The 26,073-nt window shown below is 41.0% G+C and overlaps 2 protein-coding genes across 5 annotated transcripts; both read right to left on the reverse strand.

Moving 5' to 3' along the window:
- Positions 1–778: 778 nt before the first annotated feature.
- On the reverse strand, positions 779–18,837 carry RB195_015778 (uncharacterized protein; the record flags this gene model as incomplete). Of its 4 annotated transcripts, none has more annotated exons than XM_064206652.1 (25): positions 779–859; positions 978–1,130; positions 1,229–1,446; positions 1,801–1,995; positions 2,074–2,173; positions 2,239–2,308; positions 2,366–2,409; positions 2,471–2,581; positions 3,676–3,892; positions 4,336–4,464; positions 5,280–5,360; positions 5,419–5,552; positions 8,830–8,981; positions 11,069–11,083; positions 13,691–13,868; positions 14,839–14,981; positions 15,050–15,185; positions 15,243–15,299; positions 15,363–15,413; positions 16,207–16,314; positions 16,483–16,561; positions 16,748–16,856; positions 17,071–17,207; positions 18,309–18,432; positions 18,756–18,837. In XM_064206652.1, 25 exons carry the CDS (start codon positions 18,835–18,837, stop codon positions 779–781), a joined length of 2,904 nt encoding a protein of 967 aa, XP_064062530.1. The 4 variants fall into 4 exon arrangements, with proteins under 4 accessions (XP_064062530.1, XP_064062531.1, XP_064062532.1 ...); XM_064206651.1 differs by having other exon boundaries at positions 16,195–16,314; XM_064206649.1 differs by lacking the exons at positions 11,069–11,083; positions 13,691–13,868; positions 14,839–14,981; ... (7 more) ...; positions 18,309–18,432; positions 18,756–18,837 and having other exon boundaries at positions 8,830–8,979.
- A 2,727-nt stretch (positions 18,838–21,564) lies between these two features.
- RB195_015779 (uncharacterized protein) lies at positions 21,565–22,585 on the reverse strand (the record flags this gene model as incomplete). The annotated part of the gene is made up of 3 exons (XM_064206653.1): positions 21,565–21,677; positions 22,223–22,448; positions 22,511–22,585. 3 exons carry the CDS (start codon positions 22,583–22,585, stop codon positions 21,565–21,567), a joined length of 414 nt encoding a protein of 137 aa, XP_064062534.1.
- Positions 22,586–26,073: the final 3,488 nt, after the last annotated feature.

Below are 26,073 nucleotides of genomic sequence, written 5' to 3' on the forward strand. Positions count from 1 at the left end.
AAAAAAAAACACTAAGTGGACATAATCAGTTTAATCCGTCAAATTAAAAGGGATTTCGTTGCGCTGACAGCATTGTACCAGGACTAGTCCAGAATTAAACTGTTTTATAAACCCAACGTAAGTCTCTCCAGGTTTCACGTTTTCAAGTCCCACAACTGCGGTCATTAAATAGCAACATATCGAGAACAAGAACCTAAATTAATTGTTGATCAAAAACCGAGAAAAAGTGGATGAAAGGACCGGACAATCTTTTTTAGTAGTTTCCTTTTCGATACATGGGTGAACCTAAACGATCACCAAACCAATAAGTCCCTATCTATACGAGCTAGCTGATCTTTTGCAGGAAAGACTCATTTCTCGAGACTGTAGTAATATTTTCGAAATTAAGGAAATGAGTATTAAACATCGCACAATCTTTGTCTCATAGATATTTCGTCTGAATCTGGAAACCAAAAGTAATGGAAAATCAATCCCACCTTACGGAAATATTTTCCTCTCAGAAATAACTGAATGTAATCCTCATATAGCCAGCAAATACATGTAATTTCCTCAAAGCTCCAACTAAAAATACTATTATTTGAAAATGACTACACCGGATAGTTGACAAGATTTAGTATTCAGTATAATCTAAGATACCACCGCTCCGAGTTTCACTACTTCCTCGATAGTGAGAAGAAAGTAGTGAAACTCAAATGAACACGAAGAATTTTAACAAAAATTTGATAGAGAATAAGGAGAACGGAATTAATTTGGAAGCATACGAGGAAATGGAAATTCTTCAGTCGTTATCATCGCCGTGTTCCCGCACCTCAGCAACGAACTTGTCGAAAAGACCCTGTTTCTGAGAGAATCCGTCAAGCTGGAAGCAACCGTTTAGAGAAGAAAACTGACTGCTTTAGAGCACACTGATAGCTCCATGAATTGCAACAGTGTAAATAATCAAATAGGAAACATAAAAACACAAGGAGGACACTTACTAAGCTTTGGATGTCACTCAAAGTGTCCCATTCTTGTGCTACGCCCACTAATGGTGGTGGTGCTTTACAAGAGGTCATGAACTCCGTGAGATGAGTGTCCAACTCGCCTTCTTGTGTCGCCTCACCGCATGACGTCCGGCCAAATAAAGGTATCTGCACCGAATTCTATGAATACGATCGAAAGTCAGCAGCCACATACAACAAATTTACTTCAACTATGCGACGACACTCTGAATCCACAAGAAAATCACCTTAACAAATGAGTCGTCGTCCGATGTGCCCACCACTTCATCGGGATCCACTTCGGAACGTTTTAAAGTTGCAACCGACTCATCTTGCTCTTCCGTCTCCACATCGCCTTTACGAGACCCTTCCGTCTGACTATCACTGTCTGGATCGACAAGAGTCCTCTCACTGCACTCTAGGTCAAAATTCACCTTCACTGTAGTTTTTTTCGCATCGTCAACCTCTGAAAGATGGAAACGTTGGGTAATTTTTATTTTCGTCAAAATTTTGCCTTCTCATGAGCAATACAAAAAGAAATAAACGGAAGAAATTTCATCTCTCCGTCAAATCGTTAAAATACACATAGTTAAGAAAGCTAAAGACCTCCAGTGCAGCAAAAAATGAAACAAATGGAAATAGTTCTAGGAATTCAGCTAAGTAGCCAATTAATTACAGTGAATTAAAAACTTGGGATGTTGTGCTCGGGCTATGAGATTTTGTATTGAACACCGAAAAACGTCGTGAAAGGTACGAAGTAAGGAAAACAAATCATCAAAGCAATTATTTACAAAGTAAATTCAGGAAAAAATACACTCACTCATTTCTTCAACTCCTTTGGTTACTAAAGCTACGACTTGGACATTCACTTCGGTCTGTTTCACAACGTTTTTTCCGTCAGAGGGTTCAGTGTTAGTGGTAGATGGACTACCAGCACATAACAGCTTTGAAAACGAATCACAACGGGGAGGTACGGTTTCAGTGCCGCTTCCTTCTATAATAGCCGATTCCGAATCTAAATCTTTCTATTTAGGCTTTACAAAAACCAAAACGTAAGTAAGTATTAACAACCACAGAAACATATTGTACTTACTACATTTCTTTCGACCTAGCACTTCTTCTGGTAATGGAAATAAAACACCCGTGTATGATACAGTGAGAAGATTAGCGAATGGCATGTTCTTCGCAACGGTCTGCGAAGAGATAAATGAAGCGTGAAGGAGTACGAAAAAAGTACGAGAACACTAAAAGCATTTACTATGTTAGTTTTAGTCTTCGGACTACTGGATGCGGTTTCTGTTTCACTTGCAAGGGAAGTTGACCGTGATCTTTAAAGCATATTATAATCAGTCACATACTTATTACTTATATGAGCTAACATGTACCTAGTAGGTTTCACATTCGCTGTGTCTGGAGGTGACGTTGCAGGCTGTAATGTCCATGACTAATATAAAACTTTTCAGCATTATTTAAGAAAAAGGTGACCATACCAAACTCGACGGACTAGTACTAAACTCGCTCATGAGTTCGCAATAAGATGACGGAGTGGGTGAACCAACCGTTGCACCAGCGTCAGGAGGAGTCGCCATTATTATACTCATCTAAAAAAGAAAAATTAACGAGAATCATAAATCATAAAAACGTTGTCACTTCAATCTCAGTCTTGATTTCAGGGTTTTCGTTATCTGCAATATTTGCTATTGGTTTATCCCATAAGTTTCTTTCCATGTTCATAAACTCTTTTAATTCATAGTAGCCTGAAGTTTTGTATTATAATATAGTAGTTTTTGGAACCAAGTCAACAGTCTATCCGATCGAAGGACGAAAATCGACTATTTTGGTGACCACAGCGTTAAAAAAAATATCTCTGCCGCTAAAAAAGACGAAAATGTCAAAAGAGGTGGAAACAAACTTATAGAATAATCCCAAACATATTTTTTACATGGAAATTTCGAATCATCTAATGGGAAATCAAATGGAACATTCCAAGCGTAAGAGCAAAGAAACAGTTGAAAAAAGAAGTGCAGGTAACCGTAAAACTTCAATGTATTCCGAAATAACCAGATAACATATGCTCAAAGATCTGATACAAAGAAATCTCAAAATTGAAGTGCATTTTTAAGAACCTTCGACTTGATGAAATGTGTAAAGCAGATGTAGAAGCATGAGATTAAGTATAGCAATACTCGCGAATGGCGACGGCATATATTCATTCCAATATACATTTTCCAGACTGTTTTCAGTAAGCTAGTTTCGTGAAATTATCGACAGCGTAAATAGTTTAAAATTTGAATACTGATAGTTGAAATTGAAGCAATTACGTATTCGTTATTGGAGATGACGAACTAACAAGCCACGCTTATCGTCACATTATGAGTCACACCTAGAGCAAACGAATTACAAAGAAGAGGCGAGATTCAGTGGCCAATGACCGAAACCACATTGAATAAGCGAATCGGTGGCTTATAAAACAGGATGTTAAAACATATACGATATAAAACAGGATGTTAACTTTAACGTTCACGAACTTTCAATTTTTCAATTTCAATTTTTTGGAAATATGAAATTTGGACGAAGAAAAGGAAGAAGGGATGAAAGCAAAATGTTCCAAGTTTCAAATGAGGTTTGCCATAACAACAAAACCTTGTACTTTCTTAAAACTTGGCCCCGATATCATCTAAATTTGTACTGTTACCTGGTTCGGTGATTCATGTCCTTCGGGAGGTGATAGCGTTCGCTCCTTCGCCATTTGTGTTCGATAGGCAACTTCAAGCGTAAACGCACCAACAGGCGTTGGAAACCGGCCAAGGTCGATTCTTTTTGCTTCCGATCCAAGATCCAACTCCGACGTTCCCTCACCCAGTTTGTACAGTATAACAAACGTATCGCAGCTTTGTTTCTTCACGTAGTACCTGGAGGATACACACAAATGAAAACAAGTGCAATACTGTAAGTTGTTAGTGAGCTGTGCCCAAGACTTTTATGAAACATTTTGGTTTACGTTTCTATTGTAAGGGTTGGTCGCTTTCTTTGGAGGCTGAAAAACAAATTATTGATGAAATTTTTCCCGAATGCTAGAAATACTCCCGGATCAAGGGATAGAAGAAATCAGGGTACGCATAAAGCAGCTGGGAAGAGGATTGAAAGAGTTTCAATATGTGACCAGCAAGTATCGGCATGCGAAAATAACTCGTTAGGTACGACAGCACATCCGCTTTTCTGTTCCTTCGTTGCTTTTAGTGAGAATTCAAAGCTCTTCAAAAGTTCTAAAATCCCGAAGAACAATCAGTATTGCGACGCAAAATCGAGATTTTTGCAGTAATGATAAACAATAGAAGAGCTCAATTCAACTCACCTATGCAACGGTGTCATTCTCGCTGCCACCATAGCACTTCGTAGCATTACACTTAGCTGCAGATACAGTTGCGATTTGATATCGTTAGCCCACGTAGATTGTTGATCTTCTTCATCGATAGAAAATGTCCTTAAACAATGTTTGTTTCCTAGGAATCTATTTTACGAAAGAATTTAGAGGAAGTATTACAAGCTATGCCGACTAAACGTATAGAACGAAAAGGAAAATGACATAGAACAGTATTTTTAAAATGAAAAAAGCGTCATACTGTATCGCTAAAGTACATAGAAGAGGAAAAAATAATGAGGAAATCCGCATGAATATAACGAAAGATTAACAACACATTTGAAACAGTCTTCAAACAAATGTTAAGAACTGAGCACCGAATGGTCTGAAGATGGTTAAACGTTGTATATAAGTATTTACAGCATTTGCCAAAATCCGTATGAAAACTCTGTACTTGCTCTCAGAGAATCCGGATAAATTCGTTATGATGCTTTCGATTTAGTGCTTCCTCCGATTAATTCATAAAAGTACGGGAAATTCCAGTTTTTCGAACAAGAAGATGAAAATAAACCATATGAACACGAGGAACGTAAACGCTTTGAGTTTTTGTGAAGGTTTTCTCTTCTTTTTTGCTGAGGACCGATATTTGTGCCAGCAATACAAATGCACTTCAACTTGCGTCAAAAATAGCGCCCCTCTTCTCGATTGGACAAAACCTAACTGTTCACTGACGAAGCAGGAGGAGGTCACATTATCAATTTACATGTTAGGAAGCCCTCATGAATATAACAAGAAGTGTAACATGAAACCTTAAATACCCGCCTCTATGTGAACAAATAAGAAAACTTCGAAACAAAAGGAAAATTCTCGACAACTTTACTGAGAATTGAAAATAAAAGATTAGGTTTAGAAAAAGGATAAAATCACCAAAAACTCACCACGTCTCCATCGGTAAAACTTCGCCATCGCAAGTATACAACATGAAGTCAATAGAAATAGATTTGGCTACGGGTGGAAAGCTGCAAAACTATGGAAGGTATATAGAACGATCAATGTACTTTGCTAACCGTCACTTACCTGCTTATGCTTCGTTTAACTTGTGCGGACACTTCACCAAGCTCATCGATTCGAAGATTGAACCAATCGGGACTGGTGGATGGTAAAGTGCACTCCAGATCAAATTTTTCATTTGTTCGCGATTGCACCACAACCTTAATAAACAAATACATGTGCACAACAACCACGTAATTGTGTAAGATCAAAGATTCTTTCACAAATGAGTTAATATCCAACTCTTTTTTCCAGAAAAAACAAGAGCTTTTTGCTGTGAAAGTGCTTATCCGTATGGTAGTGTTGCTAGTTAAGAAATACAACTCATTTTTTGCACTACTGAGCGAAACATCATGGTCGGGCACGTGTTATCAGACTCTTATAACATTTATGAGCAAGTAATACTTCCAGTATTACAGGTCTGTCACATAAAAATCCGTTTATAAAAAACTTAGACATTAGTTCAGCTTGGCATCCACGTAGCAGCTAAGAAGAAGCAATTTCAGTTCTTGAACTTTTAAAAAGTTTACAAGAACTTAAATGACAAAAATTCGCTGGGATCTTCACACCGATTTCATTCAAAGTATATTTGAACCAAGCGCTCAATATTCATTAACTTGCAACGAGAACTGTGATTCAAATAACTGACCACAAAATTTTCGCAGAATGATAACGACAGCTTGAAATCATAAAACGCTATACCGGAAACGTGCTTCTGTTCGCTTTATCGACTAAGTCACGATAAACGGACGCACATCCCAGTCAGCCGTGGGCAATCTTCAAACACGCTTTACCCGTTGGTTCAATGGTCTCCAACTTTAACATAGTTGACTTCATGTAGCCCACCAGTTGACCATTTTTCACCGCCAAGCTACATCCACTTCTCCCCTTTCCCCTCCCTTCTTATCGCAGCTCTACAGCAAAGCCTCCGAATGACTGAAGTGCCACTCACCTCACTTCCGCCGTACATGTATCAATATTATCGAGCATGTGCAGCAGGAACACGTCAATTTTTGAACTTTATGGTTTACAGCACTGCATGCTCAAAGGGCAGATAGCATTTCGTAGCTATTCATAGTCTCATGTGGTAAGAAAGAGAAACTTTAGAAAAAGTTTCTGAGTGGAATTAAAGAACATGTAGAATCAATAGGAAAGTACAGTTTACGAAGCAACGTACTGGTATTGTGCGAAGTGCACGTCGTGCTTCTCAACCGCTTTTTAAAGTACATTTATATTTTGTGACTAAACAAAACTGATGATGTCGGAGCCTTGATTGTTTGTGTATACGTGTGAGTCGCTTCCTACTTTTTTCAATTTCTGATAATGGAGAGGGACTCATAAGCAGAAAATGCACGTGATTCGAAGCCACCAATTAGAACTGGAAACAAAACATCTTCAAGAACAGCGATCACTAAGAATTGTGTATCTATTCAGCTGCGCTTTACGAGAACGATTAACTCTGTCAATTGTTCCAAAATTGATCAAAGTTCAAGAAATCAGCAATGAGTTTTGAACAGTGTTATAAATCACTTCGATGTTATCGGCCTTAGATCTTAGTGGTTCGAGTGAAGCAAAACCAAAGTGGCAGCCACGTCAATTATAAGATGAAACGTTCATATTCGTTGGAATACATTATCCCTCACAATTGTTTCTTAACTTACTTTTTGGATATTTCATGAAGCAAATTTCTATGACTACACGAAGAAACAATCGGATGTATATGACTGATGTACATCTCAAAGAACCGCCACAGATTTGTTTGGTTTTTCCTAGGAAGCATTAATCAGTGTAATGTTACGGGCTGTAATGTCGGCAAAAACCACTTCTAATGAAACGCTGCCATCCGCAAAGAAGTCAGGTTTTACAGTCACTGTTCTTTCAAACAACGAAGAGCAAATCAAAGTACACATTCGGAAACAAATGTCGTACAATACAGCGAATACAATTGGTTAAATTCATATTTGTGCTTATCAATTTTCAAAAAAGAAGTAAGCTATTTTTGCCGCGCCAAATTTCGAGTGAGGTTGATGCTTGTGTTCGTGGTTCACATAGTTTGGGTGCGTTTTCACACGTATTGTGAATAAAAATCATAATTAAAAAGACATAGCGTTTGGAAAAGATTCGAAACAATTGTTCGATTCTACGGGCTGATATGGTGTAATGCAGTTGAGGTTCCACTCCAAGCTGCAGGCTGCAACTGTATGGTTGCCCGATGGCTTGAAACCGTGCTAGAGCCAATCAAGCCTTTCACTCCTCCGGGGTTGACAAACTGCTGCCAGAGTTGTGTGGGAAAATGAAAACCCTGCCTTTATACCATGGCTAGCCGTCGCGAGTCATTTTGAGGCTGCGAGCGCGTTTGTAAACCTCAAACGATTATGAGCAGAAGTGAACGTGTTGGCGCATCCCAAGCGAATTGATCAACGCCGGACACTTTACCTTTTGCTCTTTACCTATTTTTTTTGCAGCGCTCCTTCTCCACCACAATTAAAATATACAAGTACCTTATTTCAGTCCACTAGGGAATTTAGGACAAAATATCCATAGTGGGACGAAAACTATATCAAGCACTGTGCAGTTGCGTAAGCGGCAGCGCTCGAAGCGGTGTGGTGGTGCATCGAGGGAGGACCCTTTCTAGCACCATTCTTCGCTGCAGCAATGGTCCCACCTTGATAACAACCGATTTTTCGAGCTTCGAGACGGACTCTTACGCAACTGCACCGTGCTTCATGTCGTTTTGATCCCACTACAGATGACTAGTTTGAAAAAATGTAGATGAAACGAATGAATACAGAACACTCATGCAAGACAATCCTCTTGTGAAACTAGGTAATATTCTTTGGAATTAAGATGAAATTCTCAACGAATGACAGCTATTTCCAAATATTATCGTTATGTTAAAGTATGAGCACCAAGTGGCCTCATGAAAACAGAACAAAGCATTCAGCTAAAATAACAGACTTTGGAGGAGGTATAATTTATACTCTCGAATTTCTTTTCACCTAGACAACTGCCATTCAACTGCCAACTGCCATTGGAATTGACATGGATGCAGCTGTACCGCTATTTGACACGCTATTATCAACATTGCTCACCAAATATTCACGTCAACGATACTTAAGGAACGGGAAGCAACTCCCATGAAATAATAATACATATATGGAGTCAATGGTAAAAATTGTCAACACTAATTTTCACTACATATAGTCAACGGCGAATGTGTTCAACCAAATGGGCTCGATGCGTTGAATACGTTCGGTGCCAATTACACACAGCATGAGAAGCACGGAGCACACATGGACATGCCAAATCCCTTTTAATTACTGTTATTATCAAATTACCATTCTTTGACAGCGGTACAGATGCAAATAAATAAAAAAAAACAACTCGACGAATTCCCATAGGGTGGTAATGGTAAAAAATAAAGAGAAAAAATCGAACCTGCACAAGTCGTGTGGAGAAATAGCGGCCGTATTGACGCAGTGTCTTTATATAGTCCGGATTTTCAGGTTGCGCTGTTGAGGATGAAGCTGTCGCAACTTCATCGAGCGCAGTAGAAGATGCAAATGATGATGAACTGTTCGTTCGCATCTCTTAGAAAATGTTACTTTGAAAACCAATTCCTTCGAATCAAAACCGATGTAAAGCATTAAAAAAAAACACAAACGGTACGTTCATTGCGATTGGAACAAACGTAAATGCATAAGAAATGAAAAAAAAAACGATAAGAAAAACAAGTAGAAAAAGTGACACAAATGGCTTTAAAAACGAAAAAGGCGAAAATCAGAACATAAACAAAATTACCTGATACTTTTGGTTTCAATATTCACATGCACCGCTCTGCTTCTCAAGAAGAAAAATTAGATGGATTATCACAACATAAAGAAGAAATTGTCTCAAAAGATAGAATTTTTTTCGTTAGAAGCGCCCGTCAGTCGCCTAAGGGAATGTTGAAAAAAACCAAAACAAACGATTGATTTTGTATAAATAGTAGACGAGTAAAAAGAAATAGTTTCGCAAGAACCCCCACAAACAGTCCGAAAAATGAACAGCGTTCAGACAGCAAAAAGAAATCACATATTATGTATAAAGTGTAAGTTGGACACACAGAATTAGAAGAAAAAGAAACAATTTAGATAGATTTAGAAAGGGTACTGAAGATCGTACCTAAAATTCGCAGAAAACGAGTTACGACAGCATCATCAATGCAATTCCGTAAGTCACAATGAATAGGCAGAAAAAAAGAGAGAACAAGTTTGCAGACAAAAACGAACAAAGAAAATTCGATGAGAGAAACGATTCAGCTGTCCTTCGTAAGAACCGAGATTCCTCATGGATACTAATACTGTACCATGCAACAGATGAAATGACTGTATAATGGGTTCTAGATCGGTCATAAATGAGTGCTATGCTAACTTATCAGTTAAAAGAAAAACAGAGTGTCCGAAATGTATTCCTCTCGCAAACAAGTATATTGTTGCGCAAAAACAACTGAGCGTTGCGACGGTATAAGATGGAAGATCAAATCATATATGTGTTAGAGACGACGTAGAAATAATCGTGTCAAATTTAAGTCAAATTTCTCTGCATCAAGCGACAATAGTGTACACAGCAGAGAAATTGGGGTAACGGTGGCATCGGAACGTTTTTCATACCATCAGTCTAAACAAACATCAATATGAAGGAAGCTGTGCGGAAAAAAAGCGAATAAAATGTGAAGAAGTTGACCTAGAGCATAAACAACTCCATCGACAAAAGAATATGAATACAATTCGGAGGAAATATAAAATCCAAAAAGCAACTAAATAACTCACACAACAAGCTACAACAGGAAAATCTTAGTGGCGCCATTCACAATAGGTCCCAAAATGCATGAACTAAGGTCATATTACACTTCTCACATCGTCCAACTTCTCCCCGATCCTTGCTCTCATAATCAGCTGATATTCGAAACATCACGTCTGCAAACAGCGTAAGCCGCAGGCCTTCCGTTGTCTCTTGGCGCATTGTTCCATGAAAACTCCCATTCATTCGCCGACTTCCATTTTTTTTTTAGACATAGCTGTTTGACGTTGAAAAGACGGCTATTGATTTACTCTGCAGAGCTTCTATTCCCTCATCTAAGCCTAGGAGGTCTAAGATCTGTAATATGATCGGATATTTTGGGAAAAATTAGGGGTCCAAGGGAATTCACAAATTAATCGCTTCTATTGTGTAAGTCCAGAAGTATAAGGTTGTCCTCTGTCATTAGCGCGCTACCTCAAACGCAGATCAGTGTTTTGAACGAACTTATTGATGTGTTGTTTCTTACGCACTCAAAAAGTCATCTCTATTCTACTGAAAAAAGCAAGAAAACCCTAAAATAAACGTTTAGACTAACTTCGTTCGCAGAACGGAATGTGGACGAAGTTACATTCTCTGGTTTTTGATTTTGCGATCCCATTTAAATAAGAAATAAAACAACATTGCACAACAAAAACAACAAAACAAATAAGGAATTATTGTTTCCTAAGAGCTTCTACTCACTATGAGTCACTAAGTTGTCGAAATGCTATGGGTGAGCATTTCCACGACTTTTAACTGTTTCGGACACAAAACCTGTGATCCATAAATGGCGAAGTACGGCACACCAGCAGAAGCAGGATGAAAATGCGAATATTAGAAAACGTTATGCGCCTACCTTGATTTGTTTTCCCTGATTATGAATAGTCCTGCGGTGGGAGTTGCTGCCAATAAAAGTGCTTGTCCCAGAGTCCAACTCAAATTTCTCATCTTTGTTTGAAGCGGAAACACATTTCACAACACAATTGTATATAGTAGCGATGGAGCTATAGAACTAGCTGCTTTTTTTTTAGTTGACTATAATCGCATCGGATTCCCGAACACATGTATTAACGTTTATGGAGAGAATGAAAGCACACAGTGACAGGTCCGGAAGTGGTGAAAGTTAATCGCAGCTGGATTGGCGGTGGAGCAAAGCTTCCAATCAGCTGTTTTGAAGATCTGTTGTGAACAGTTGCGTGTAACTGGAGATCACCCACTAGCCGGTTAGTTCCTCTTTAATCACACAGCACCACTTTCGGATGTTTTCACATAATTTCCATTCGCCACTCATCCGGTAACCTTATAGCTGCAGTTTACAAAATACGAACTATGAGAACAAGTCAAACTTCTGTGATTCATCGAAAAAAAGCTAAGATTTCATCTCAACCAAGTAGAAAATATCGAAATGATAACATAATTCAAACTAGTGAGAAGAAAATACCAAAAGAGGAATGACTACCCATTCAGAAAACTTCCGCCATGGTGGTAGGTGTCGATGCACTTCGAATAGCAAGAGTGAGCAACAAAGAAAAGTCGAGTGACGTCGCACCACATCGCTGAGCACTGCGCGAAAATGTAAAATACATAAAGGATGTCCATCATTTTCTGTACATTTCTTACTCCATTTCTTTCTCCAGGCAATTCGCATAGCCTCTTAAGCAATAAAATGACTATTCCTTCTTAATTGGTCACTTCCAAAGAGGAGAAAAGGCAAAGTGCATGTCTTAAAACCGTCGTTTTGATGTTGTGTAGAAAATATCTTTCTGGAACAACACGCGTTCTGAGCGAACAATCAGAAATCGTTATAAAAGACAAAAAAGGTGTTTGATGTTTATCAATGTTTTTTCAGGACACTCTTAAAGGCAGCAACGTATCAATCTTCGATGCTTCGATCTCTCGTGAACAATGTAGGTTTCGGGGTGTAGATTATGAGTATCAGCGTGGCCATGCTCAATTTTCCTTAACTGTGCTGAAAAACGGCGTGGGAAACAGCCTCGGTTCCTACGACGGTTGTGGATACAGCGCGTGTACAAGTAAGGGACGTTCTAACGTACCTCGTAGGAACAAAGTCCGTTTCTCACGCTGCTTTTAGGACGATTGAGGGAGATTAAGTGTGGCTTTTCTCATACTCGTAATCTTCACTCCAAACTTTACAACGTCCCCGGGAGATTAAAAGATCGAATTTTTTTTGATACGCTGTCTTTAACATTAGCTCAGAATAGTAGATGTTTATGACCAGGTGCTAATTTATCGACACCGAAAGGATGAAAGGTTTAGTTTGCTTTGGAGACTTAAGAACCTTTAGAACATAGACGCATTGTTGATCCTTGCTGAACAATGGAATGTAAGATCGAAAATAAGTTATAGTCGGGTCAAAACGGCAAGAAACACGGTGCATCTGCGTACGCTCTCGAAACAACGCTGTGGAAGCAGCAGTTGGAACCGAAGTGGGACCAGAGCAAACTGCAGCGATGAATGGTGCCGGCAAGGGGTTCACCACGCTCCTAGCGGCTAATCTCCACCGCACCGCCTCGAGAGAAGCCACGTACGCAATTACGTACGTGCTTTATGTCGTTTTACCCTACTATAGACGGTATTTTACTTGTAAAATTAAGAACATCACGGAACAAGTTTGTCCAATTTGTAGCATGTTTAAAGAAAAATAATCGTCTTATATGTAGTAGCCATTTCACAACAGCCACCAATATCGTTTCCCATGAAACTCAGAATAAGCTCTGAAGCTGTGGAGAAGAAACAAAAAATTGCATCAGAATTTGCATGAGGAACTCTCTACCCGCTTTGCTAGGACAGGAAAACAGCACGATCTACTTCATGATTGAGTCACATTTTTCTTGGGGTTGGTGTTAAATGTAGTGGTGTTAAATGTAAATTTTCCGAGACCATGACTGTTCACAATTTTCCGCGCTACCAGCGCGAGCTATAATCGGGTCAAAACGACATGAACCACGGTGCAGTGGCGTAAGCGGCAATGCCCCAAGCGGGGCGGTGGCGGTTGGAATCTAGGTGGGACCGTCGCGAACTGCAGCGACGAGTGATGCTAGCGCCACTTTGAGCGGAACATAGACGCTTACACAACTGCACCGTGCTTGTCGTTTTGATCCGACTATACGTCCTTTGACGGAATGGAGAATAGTGTGCGTCTCTTGGCTCCCTCTTCTACCATGACATATACATCAATGCACGATCGCGTGCAGCTTGAGTCGTGCAGAAGTATACAAGTAACGCCATAAATTGTATTCCATCGCTTGGTAAGCTCACTATCAAACAGCATCTATAGCTTCATCACCACTGTTAATACAGAGACTTGGAGTGCACTTACGTTTCGAGATAAGAATCTTACGTTCAAATCAGAAACTGGACTCTGATTACATCAGAATTGCGTCTACGACAATAAAAAAAGACTGTACAATTTATTGACAAGAAATTTCCGTTCCACAACACTACAACAACTCTATACTCGCTCCAGCAGATGCAAATGCATGATACACAAGCTTATCGCCAAGATATACAGGGCATACGTCATCAATTAATGCCACCACTATGCCGTTCCATCCAATAACATGAGCCCCATAAGAATGGGACGTGCGGCATCGAGTTACAAGCTTCTCCACGTCCTTTGTGGTGCAATCGAAGTCCTGAATAAAAGAAAGTCATTGAGGCACTTGATATGTGGTGGCTAGGTTTAATCCCTAAACAAATTGGTTGCGTTTTTAGAAATACAGTGTTTGTTTTTCTGTAAAGTGTACAATTGTCACCGAAAGCATTGCGGTGTCCTGGCGTGTTATGCCTTTGGCGGAAGCTGGCAGTGATACCCACCTTCTCTCTGCAACCGCCGATTGAGCGCGAGATTATCAATGGCGTGATGAAGACGAACTTCTATGAGCTCCTTTTTCTCATTTTTTTCTTTTCATATGGTTGCGCATTTCGCATTAATTATGACTAGGATTACTTCATATACGCAGCAAAACCCTTTTTCGTTGAAATCGGCGCCATCACCGCATCGATCACTGTGCCACTGTTCGGCGGATACAGAGCGGCAGGATATTAAGCCCTGTCTCTGACCACGACGCCAGCTAGACATGGCACCTTCGACCGCGACTTATGAATTGGAGGCAATATTTGCTATATACAAAGACTGTCATATACTCTTTAAAGATTGTCACGCCAGGATGATTTCTGAAAAGGCTAAAGAAATAGTGGCACCCCAAGTCTTGGTTCTAAGATAACAAGAAGACTTTCAGCAAAAAAAAGGAGCAGTACAAGAAGCTAGATGCGGAATAGATTATAAGTTACGATCCAGAACCCCTTTAGAATCGGACATAAGTGGTCGAAGAACGTAACGGGTTAGGGTCTTGAACTACATACAATGATGCTTCTCATAGTGAAAACATGTTGAACCATATCTTAGCCGTACACTTTGACATTCTGGATTGAACGAATAAAACGTGACAAATAAGAAAATGGTGGAAGTTGAAAATTCCTGCGAGAGACGCGTTTAAAATCGCAGTTTCAGCTGGTGTAGAAGTATCGGGAAGAATCAGAATTGTAAAAGTTGGTACAGTCCATCTCAAATGAGCATCAGTTCCCAAATATTCCAAACGATACCTTAGTGAAGCTGTCATGAGATTCGTTGAAAATCCTTCCCATGGTTAGTAAATCTCGAGTTTCACAAGCTCGTTCGAATCTGTTCACTCGAATTGCTTCACTAAACACGTAACGAGCAGTGGAACGAATTTTGAATTGTGTCACTAAAATTGAAAGCTAGTGTGATGATGGAAAACATAGCATGGAAACATTTTAGTTGGTATTCAATTACCGTGTTTTATTTCTTCGGACAAGCACTCCTCAAGTTCCTCAGGGCCTAGCAATTGTTCCAACTCGGTTCGACTAGAAGTCTCCGGCAAATTCTCGCACAATGCAATCATATCCTCCAACCGCTTGCCAAGTGCTTCCTACAGTACGACCTTTTATTTGCACCACAAGAGACTATGAACGACTAAAACCCTAACTTGTACATCCCTAAGTCGAACATACAGACACGTCTTGCCAGCGTTCCGTAGAAGAAGCTGCAAAGCACTTCAATTTGCGCAAGACATGTTCTTATGAGAGCTAAACTTTACATTACCAACTTTTCCAGCAATTTTGCCCTCTGCGAGATGTAGATGGCGCGAACACAGGGACTGAAATAGTGCAATATAAGATTCGAAAAACGACATTTCTCAAAATTTAAAAACCATATTCGACTAAGCAAATGTATACTTTGTAGCACGCACTGTAAGAAATGGAATGCATCTGGGGTTTGCGCGGCGTGATTTTTACAATTTTCTGGAAGCGGCAGTTTAGAATCCTTTAATTTTCATCTTGAGTAAACAAGGTCTTCTCGATGAGCCTTTATTTTTTTTTCAAAGCCCCACTTTAGTCGGTGCACTTTATACATGCTCAAAAGCGTTGATTTGCGGCCTTTTGGGAACAGTAAACGCATACAGTTGTATGCAGCATATATAATAGTTGCGCCAAAACGACATGAAGCAAGGTACAGTTGTGTAAGCGGCTGGGCTCAAAGCGCTGTGTCGGAGATAGCGGTTGAGTCGACGTTGGACTATCGCGGACTGCAGCGATGGACGGTGCTAGTAAGGGTCCCCATTTGATTCTAACCGTTACGCTCCGCTCCGAGCACAATCGCTTGAGCAACCGCACCCTGCTTCATGAAGCTTTGACCCGACTATAGCTCGTGCACGTCCAAATTCAAGGATGAATGTTTCAGAGTCATCACCTTCTCACAATTTTTCAATCTTCTAACAAAGAAAATGACATTAGCTAAAACTTCTGGAAGCATTTTTTTCAATTTAGTAGTTTAATAGCGCTATCTACGTTAATACCAGCACTAATCCATCTAGGGCTATGTATTCGTATTACAAGCATAGTATGAAGCAAAAACTTCAATTAGAATAGGAAATGAACCTTGTTCGACACCTCTCCACTGTGTAGCACGTCAAATACGGCGATATGTGGGACATTGACAAGATGAGAGCGCAATGGGAAAAAATCGAATCGAACGCCCATATCGTCCCGGCCCAGGATCTGGAGGATAAAACGTACGTTTGAAAGAAAAATTGGTTCTATGTTTGCTAACCCCCCTGAATAATGTTTATACCAACAACTATACTGATACTTGATACTTAAACAACTAGCACATCTTTTCAATTTCTGTAAAGTTTATAAAGTAAATTTATGTGAAAATAACCGTACTTGTGTGAGATGAACTAGTCTGTCACCAGTCTTTCCGACGTACTCCTCTCCTCGAATGCATAAGTTGACTAGTTCTTCCCTGAATAATTAATTAATTAATAACAGATAACCAAATACTAATTTATAAGAAATGTAATGCTAGTACCAATCCTAGTAGTTTTAATTGAAATGGTAACGTATGCAGGAAAAAATTTTAAGCATGGTGACAGCAGAAGACAGTAAGACTATACAGTAAGTAATTTGCACCAGTGTTCCGCATACTCACCGCGATATCCCTTCAAAGCCTTTGCCAGTATGAATTGCCCAGGTAGTAAGAACTGCGGCACAAACGATAGATGAACTGCTTGATAATCCAACTGAAGGTGGAATACATCCTGAAATTAAGGAACTACGGGTACGTAGCTTGTGAATTCTGTAAAATTTCCTATATGTTTTGACGAGCATAAAACGCAGAAGTCATACGAATGAATTGTCATTCTTTCACTCTTTACCTTCCATATTTTAAGTTATCTCAAGTTCAAGTAGTTCTGTACAAAAGCACAGTATTCAGAGCAATATTGATATGTGGTGAATCACTGACGTACTGACCTTCCATCAGTAGATCAAATCCAACAGGATCAATTTTCAACCGCTCCACAACGCTCTTCCAGCCGGCAAGAATGTAGTCAAACCATTCCGGACATGATGTCCCGACCCACTCTGATGGCAAGTTCAGAACATGCTGCCTATAAAGAATTCGTCTACTCGTCTGAAAATCCAATCTCTCTTTATTAAAGATCTTTGATGCCGTTGATGTTTGAACTTGGACGTCACTTATTAACAGGTGCGGCACAAGGATCAACCCAAAGCGACCCGTTTCTTTTCTAAGCAATATAATATGGAGGAGAGAAAACATTTGGAATTTTTGGGAAAATTACTTCATGGTTGCTTTTCTAACAAACACAAATAGAGGCACATCCGGACGGATCTCTGTAAAGAAATAACCTGTCTGATATGATAAAGATTCAGCTTTCACGTCAAGTTAACATGCAATCTCAATGTGTGTTCCAAGAGAAGGGGCTCCTTTTCAGATACAAACTCAACTTCCAGAAAATGATCACGAACATCTTCAACATTTCGTACAGTGTTTCCACTATAATATAATACTACATCATAGTCTCTAAGTCCTCTCCTCTTGAAACCTCGGCATTGGGAAGTGTTGAATTGAAAACTATTATACATCATTACAGCCTTACACTTACTGACAAGAACGTAAGTGAGAGGGTTAAAGGGAGACGAAAACGACCGTAATATATAGAAATTAGGAAAAACAAATCCGTAACAAGTAAGGGCAATTTTTACATTCACTTTTTTTCGTGTTTATCATAACTTTAACGTTAATTAAAGACATTACCCCACCAAGCTGTAGTGGTACGGATTTCCGGTGGAGTATTCGTATACGGAATCGTAGATTATTGAGAGAAGGATGATCCCGTCCATTTCTTCCTAATTGCCGTAGAAAAATTGCCTTGTGCATGCGCGCATCTTCCGGGCCCCGTTTTTTATGGAAATAAGGAAAAAATGGACGGAATCACACCCCTCTCAATGATCTACGTTCCCGTATACGAATACTCCACTTGAAATCCGCATCACCTCAGATTCGTGGTATGCTGCTTTTAAACAATGTGAGAAGAAATAGCTGCAGGTAATTACAACCACGTGCCTCATTACAGCGAGTAGTAGCGGGCAAATACACTAGACACATGCCTCTGAGGTTTTCGAAGCGCGAAGAAAAAAGTACAGGATGAACAATCGATTTTTGAGCAACGCTTTAACTAAATACTTACCTATATTCTTCATCAGTATTCGAGATACGAATGTCGGATCTGCCATTTAGAGCAGCAAATATTTCTGATCCGGTATCCGTCGCTATTGAAATCGTTCCATAACCGTGGTCGACAATGTGTTCACCTGATATTTTCACGATCACTGATTATAAAGGAATGAACGTTAGGGACGATGAACTCCAAGTAAAATACAGCATTTCGCATAGTAGTATTACGCATTGCTAGAGAAAAGGATCAGTCATGTCTCAGTGACAAATCTCTTCATATACCTCAACACCAACTTTAATTACATGAAGTTCGAGCAAGGTGTAATTTTTCGCCTCAAAACCTGGATACTTCAAACTGGAAACAAAGAAAGAGTGTACATTCAGAATGTAAAGTAGTTAAAAAGCACATGCACTATCTATGATCGATACCGGCATAATCGAAGTTATTAAAAATACTCACCGATAAGATTCAAATATCCGGGACAGATCACATGTACGGTAGGTGAATGACCGTAGACGTCGAAAAACATGTCGGGATTCATTTTCTGCTTTCATCTAAAGCTGAAATTTGAGAAAACATTCAACTTCATGAGCATGTGAGCATGGCTGTTCAGTGACAAATCGAAAGGACATGCAAAACACATGACTGGAGACAACAATTTCTCGATCAGATATCAGGCGAATAAAGTGCAAAAGCAGCGAACCTGTCGAGAACGTGACCTGCACCAACCACTAAATCTCAATGGATCTGAAGAATTTCCACATTCCTGAATGAATCGACACATTACGGAAATTTTGTAAGCGTAAGAAAGAAATACGACAATGATACACCCATTATTTCAAGGTACAAGCAACACTTGACTGAACACTTTATCTATCGATCTTTGCCCATCGAAAAAAAAAGATTGTAAAAGTTATTTAGTTACGATACGCTACCAAATGGAAGATCTGTAGTCGCAACAGAAAACTTCGAACTTTTGCAAACGAACAGAAACGAAAATACTGTGTGGTTGTTATGCAGCTAGTAAGAGCAGATCCATTGAACATCGGTACAAGTGGTTGGCGGCACGACGTCGCGCGCGACGAATGTTCTAAAAGTTGTTTCCAGAAGTTCTCCCACTCTGATCTCTTCTTCCGATAGTAAAAAGTATAACTCCCTCTAAGTGAACATTCCTAAAGATTGCTGGAAAAAGGACATAGTCGGTGGCAAAAATATCCATCCGGACAAGCGCATCTTCAAATAGCCGGGATAGCCTTCGAGGACAGCACAGAGGAAGGTGCTCGCGCATATTAAGTAATGTAAGATCGTGCGCGAATGAAGACGCGTCGCGTTCGCTCGAGTGAACACATACTGTGTCTACTATATCTATACCTTCCGCCAATGTTTGAATGAATCAAACGGATTCCAAGCGTATTTCAGCGCGAACACTATTGTGTACATGTACGAAGTGAGAATGACCCATATATGTTTTGCGAATAATTTTCGAAAATATTTTCAGAAGTTCCATCGTATAATAAGTTGAAACCACAACGAGAAACAAGTAGCAATCTAAAAATGAAGGAATCTTTCTAAAAAAAATCCGTTTGGGATGCGCCAACGCTTTCACTTCAATTCAGAATAGTTTGAAGTTCAGGGACGTGTGTTTATTTTATGCAGTGATTTGCGGAAGCTGGCCAATGTATCAAGTCAGTGTTCTTTTAAGTTCTACGGCATGGTACTAATCTACCGACTTCTGTAGCGATGAAAGACCTGGTTGGCTCTAGACCGGTTTCGAACCATCGATCGATCGTCCAGCCGCAGCAGAATTTCTTACCAACCACGCCACTTCCGCAAAATATAGATTGTTTTAGGAGAATGACACAACAGAGTTCAAATGTCCTTTAGATGGCGGTGTATGGATCATTAGACCTCCTCGCAGCTTTCGTTTTGAAGTTGCCTTCGAGAACAACCGAAAAAAGAGGCGAAATATTCATTGGCACGAAGCCACAACACTGACCAAGTTCTATGCCCAGAAATCTATTGTGGACTACACAGTGCATGTTCAGATTTCACAGATGAATCTGACAAAAGGTGAATGTTTTGAAATTTTTCGAAACAGTTGCTTCTAACAATTGTTCATCTATTTTGGTTTGGGTCAGTTGTTTTTTTTTCTTGATAATGTGGTTTCACTCTTTTATTGCATAGTTACGAATGGAACAAATTAAGTGTTGGCAGTGTTCACTGGTCACGACGACCGATTTTGACAGATTTCTAACTTTTGTGCCTAAGCCAGCGGTCGCGATCGAGGTTGGACCTCGTTGGCTCTACTCATATCTGCAGTCCGAGACTGCACTTGGTCTAGCGACGGTCCCAGCTTGATCGCGACCGCTGGCTTCACCGCACCGCCTCGGCAGCCCGCAGAATCCTACCAACGCTGGGAGATCACACGTGAGCGTCCGAGGATCTTCGTCGGCGCTAAAGGCGAGTAGTGCACCTTTTACTGCCAACTTTTGGATAGTTGAATAGAATAACATATAGATCTCCATCAGTAACTCTTGTCCGTTCTCGGTTACGGCATATGAAACTCACTGCAGTTGCGTAAGCAGCTGCGCTCTAGGCGGCGTGGTCGGTTGGGTTCGGGTGGGACTATCGCAGCTTCACTCGGAAACCAGCGATGAGTTGCGCAGCGAGATCCTCGCCTCCCCTTCCCCACTTTTTTGTCCAAACAGCGTCGCTTCGAGCGCATCTGCACTTTACCGAGGCTAGTTGAACTCTGTGGGCTGTATTTTAACGGACCAACTGTATTCTTCAAACACGCCTCCATAGTTTTCCGAATCCGATCAGAATTTTCTAGACTACAAAACCCTATTCCTTGTCCAACACACGTGCGTGATTACAGTATTTTTTATTGTTGAGGAATGAAAATCACAGAGCCCAAGATTTGCCTCAGAGGAAGACTCACAAGCGGATTTCTAACGTAACCTTGACATTTTTTTAACTGATCCATCTCTTTAATGGTTTTTTTATATAAGTGAGTACCAGCTACATTCAGGTGAGAAAACTAAAGGAAACTGGTTGAATAACTCAGAGATCTTTATCATTTCGAACGAAGTCTTCCAAGAATTAAATGTGAATAAAGCATTTCAGTCATAAGAAAAGTAGTATCAGCCGAGGAATCATGATAACAACATCCTTTACATTTTGACTTACACTAGTTGATGTTAGAAACAAAATGTTGAACTCTAAACATAACGCACGTACGTACTACGTACGCAAGTCCTGCACATTGTTACTGATCGACTGATTTCATTCGACTGTCTGTCGCCTTGTTTTGCTCTTGCACTTCGCCCCATGCGCTCTTCATCATATTGACAGTTTCCAGATCATCTGCTTCTCTTCTGTCTGAACCTTTTGTGACAGTAATCTAAGTCAAAAATCGAAAAAGCAAGAAAACAGCAGGAAAACCAGCACTGTTGAGGTAAACGATGTGTATATTCCGGTCAAAACGACATGAAGCACGGACAGTTGCGTGAGCGGTTGCGCTCGAAGCGTTGCGGTGGAGACAGCGGTTGGGGTCGAAGTAGGTACATCGCGAACTGCAGGAAATGAAATAGTGTCAGGAAGGGTCCTCTCTAAATCCTAACCGCTACGTGCTAAGTGGTACCGCTTCGAGAGCAGCCCTTTATGTATAGTCGGACTAAAACGAAATGAAACACGCTGCAGTTGCGTAAGCGGTAGAGCTGGAAGCGGTGCGGTGGAGTGTAGCGGTAAGAATCGAGTTGCGACCGCGGATTATAGCGAGGAACGGTGCCGACAAGGATCCCCTGGATTCTAACCGCAACGCTCCGTAGAACCGCTTCGAGCGCAACCGCTTACGTAACAGGAACGCGCTTGGTGTCGTTGTGTTGACCTTACTATAAACTTATTTTGTAGTCATGTACACAAACCTGCATCAGACCCTTCCGCAGGTGTTCCCCCAGCTTCGGGTGTAGTCCTCATACCAACCACCGGAGCCTTATCGGTCTCTTTGGACTTATTTTTCGCTTCTTTCCGACCGCTCTTTTTCTCCCTCTTCTCCCTCTTCTCCTTTATCTCCTTTACTTCCGCTTTTTTCTTCTCTTCAACGGGGAATGTGGATGGATCGTCTGGATTGTAATTGAGTGGAGAACGTGGCTTAAAAAGAAAGACAAATTCATCAAGACATCCAGTTTATTTGTTCGATAAAGTTTGCTCACCCTTATCCTCACTCTCCGATAACAAAAAATTGTCGCAATTGTTGCTGCTATTATTGAACCGTAGGGGTCAGTCATTTAGTGATATAGTGTGAGAGTCAGAATTTGACGCTTTTCCTTAAACGTTGTAGATAAAACAACAAGTGTAATGGCTATACAAGTGTACTCGATGTCGAAACGGTTAATTCCGATGGGAACGACGCGATCTTTGCAGCAATGCATAATTTCTAGGGTAAGGTGGGGGACTGGGAACCGCGCTCTTATTGAACTGTACTCGATCTACACTTATGGGGGAAAAAAGTCCGTGGAGCGCAAAAACCGTGGAGAGTCACGAATTAAGGATTATGGAGCAGCCATTTCCAAGGCTAGTTGTTTGTTTTGTTGAAAGTACCAAATGGTATACGCTAGCCATTCACTTCTGGTAAGGTTCTTTGGAAGGTTTGGTGAAGTTAAAGCAGTAGTAGTTCCAACTTTATCTCCTTCTCTCCCTTAGTAGTCGATCATTTAAGATTAATGCTTAGGTTTTAGGGCCTCGACTGACGGACTGACAATTCAATTCCAGTGATGAATTGTTGGCTGATGTACTACAGCCTTCTCACTTTTTTCTCGAATGGTCAAATGGTAAAGATATTTGACTGTTAACTGGTCTTTGCGCTCCATTGACGTTTTTTGTGCTCTAAATGCTGGTCGAGTCCCGTCCATTAAGAGCGCGGGTGAGTAGCCTCCTCCACAAATCTGACGGTGGTTTCAAACGTAGTACTGTGAACGGCGGCAAAGGGTGTTTGATTGAATGGACTGAAGACAGAAGAAATATAGTCGGGTCAAAACGAATCTGAAAATCAGTGCAGTTGCGTATGCGGCCGCGCCCCGTGTGGTTGGGACTGTGGTTGGGATCGACGAGGGGACTCCCACTAACACGTCTTTGCAGCTAGCCATGGTCCACTTCGATGCGAACCGCTAGTTCCATTGCGGAGATTGCAGAGGAGCAACTGCACCGAGGTTCAATCCGTTTTGAACCACTACATATGTTAGTTAGAGAAATTACGAGCGTTACAGTAGCGGGCTGAGGTCAGCCGAATAAGAACGTCGACTATAAATCTAGAAGTTTTCGTATTCATTCGATTTGTGTGCTCAGATTCCCTGAAACACGTTTCACGGGCACTGACCTGCAGAGGTTAGCTATTCTTCTATCTTAAACGCATCACCCAGCGAATCTGAGGTAATGCAGATTTCAAGTAGAGTATTCGAATACGGGATAGTAGATTACGGAGAGGAGTGTGGTTCCGTCCATTTCTTCCTAATTCCCGTAAAAAACGACCCGGAAGATGCGGCGCGTGCACTAGCCTGGCGCGCTCCAGTCGAACTCCTTGTAGAAAATAGTGCGCCAGAACGCCCGAAGCCGTATCTTCCAGGCCGTTTTACCGCAATTAGGAGGAAATGGACGGAATCATTCTCCTCCTCATAATCTATAATCCCGTATACGAATATTCGACCGGAAATCCATACCACTCCGGATTCGTGGGATGATGCCTTTAAGATCTTATTTAGATCTGTAATATTATAAGAATCTCCTACCTGAACGCTAAGTAGCTACCGCATTCGCTGAGAAACTAACAAGAATGGAAGGGAAGAGGAGGAATGTAGTAAATATAGTTTTCTCAGGGAAGGGATGATAACTTATTTGATTCAGTTCCCGTAAAATCTAGCAGATTGATTACAGTATCGAGTGCGGTTGTATATGATCCCAATCTTGACATTTATTGTTCTGTGGTAGAACCACTGTGACATGGTATGCAGTAGAGTCAAGACGACATAAAGCACGTTGCCGTTGCGTAAGTGGTTGCGCTCGGAGCAGTTCGGTGGAGCGTAGCGGTTAGGATCCAATGAGGACCAGAGCTACCACCGTTCATTGCAGCAGTTCCCAACTGTCCCACCTCGATCCCAACCGCTATCTTCATCGCACCGGTTTGAACGCAACCGCTTACGCAACTGCATCGTGCTTCATGTCGTTTTGATCCGACTATACATGCGCCGATCCATCAATACGATCAGCTGGGAATGGGCTCCGTGAACAACAAAATATAACTGAGAGCCGCTATGCGAAACTAACCAAGGGAAAAATATTAATTTTGAACCGCGGTTAACGTGAATGTGGACTAGAGCAGGTGTGGCGCAGTCGCTTAAAGGTTCGCCGTGGCCGCACGGTCGATGGTTGGAAACCGCTCTAGAGCCAAACAGGACTTCCATCCTTCCGGGGTCGAGAAATTGGTACCAGATTTTCTTGTCTGCGAGAATAAAAACATTGACTTGGCGCATTGGCTAGCTTCTGCAAGTCATTGTTTTGGGGCCAGTTATATAGTCGGGTCAATACGACATGAAACACGAGTGTAGTTGATGTGCATTTGCGTACGCGCTCGAAACGGCGCTGTGGAGGCAGAAGTTGGAACCGAGGTGGGCCCGTCGCCGACTGCAGCGATTGGTGGTGCCATCAAGGATTTTGCCACGCTCCTAGCCACTACGTTCCACCGAAGCGCCTCGAAAGAAGCCGCGTACGCAATTGCGCACGTGTTTCATGTCGTTTTGACTCTACTATACGTTCGTAAACCTCAAACGGTTCTGAATTTAAGTGAACGCGTTGCTGCACCTCAGGCGGACTGATTAACGCCAAACGCTTTATCCTTTGTCCTATAAATATAGGGGAATGCTAAACTGAGACATTTCAGTTATCAACTTGTCGTAAGATGAGTCAGTAATGTAAAAATTCGTGCAGCCTAGAATGAAAGGGATAAAGAGCCCTATTTCTTGGCAAAGCTCGATTCGAAACACACCTACTTCTTGTTTTCGGATCTATTGTCGAACGATTCGTATGAGATTCATCCGACAAGCTTTGAAGACACCAATTGTGACAATAGTCAAGATTTTTCGCGCTTAGCTGGCTCTCCTCGTCTCTTAGTTGAAAAAAATGAATAGCTCGGTTGTTCAATCTCGATGTGTCCTTTATTTCTTTTGTCATATCCGCTTGATAGGAATTTTATCATTTTGTTTTCTTTGGAGTTAGCTGAGAATATCTCACACTTTGAAAAAAAAAGTACTTTGTTTTCCAATAATCCCTCATCAGCAATGTAACATTAGCCTTTTTTTTAATTAAAAGAAAAGAGTGCATCTCTAGCAGTAGATACAGTCAGGTTAAAAAGCACAGTGCCGTTGCGTAAGCGGCTGCGCTCAAGGAGACGGTGGAGCTAGCGGTTGGGATCATTGAGGGACCCTGGAGTTCCCTAGCAATTGGAATAGACATGGGACCATCCATCGCTGCAGCTCGCGATGGTCCCATGTCGATTCCAACCGCTACGCGCCACCGCACCGCTTCGGGCACAAGCGCTTACGCAACTGCGCCGAGCTGGATGTCATTTTGACCCGACTGTACCTGAGCGCTATTTGTCTAGAGGAGATCAGAGTTACGGTAGCCCGCACTTTTGCGCACAAAATTGGATGTTACAAAATGTACAAAGGTTCAAATCAACCCTGACCAACCTTCCCTTGAGGGTTCATACCTCCAGCACTCGTTG

The sequence above is a fragment of the Necator americanus genome, chromosome V (assembly GCF_031761385.1).
Source record: "Necator americanus strain Aroian chromosome V, whole genome shotgun sequence".
Classification (NCBI taxonomy): domain Eukaryota; kingdom Metazoa; phylum Nematoda; class Chromadorea; order Rhabditida; family Ancylostomatidae; genus Necator; species Necator americanus.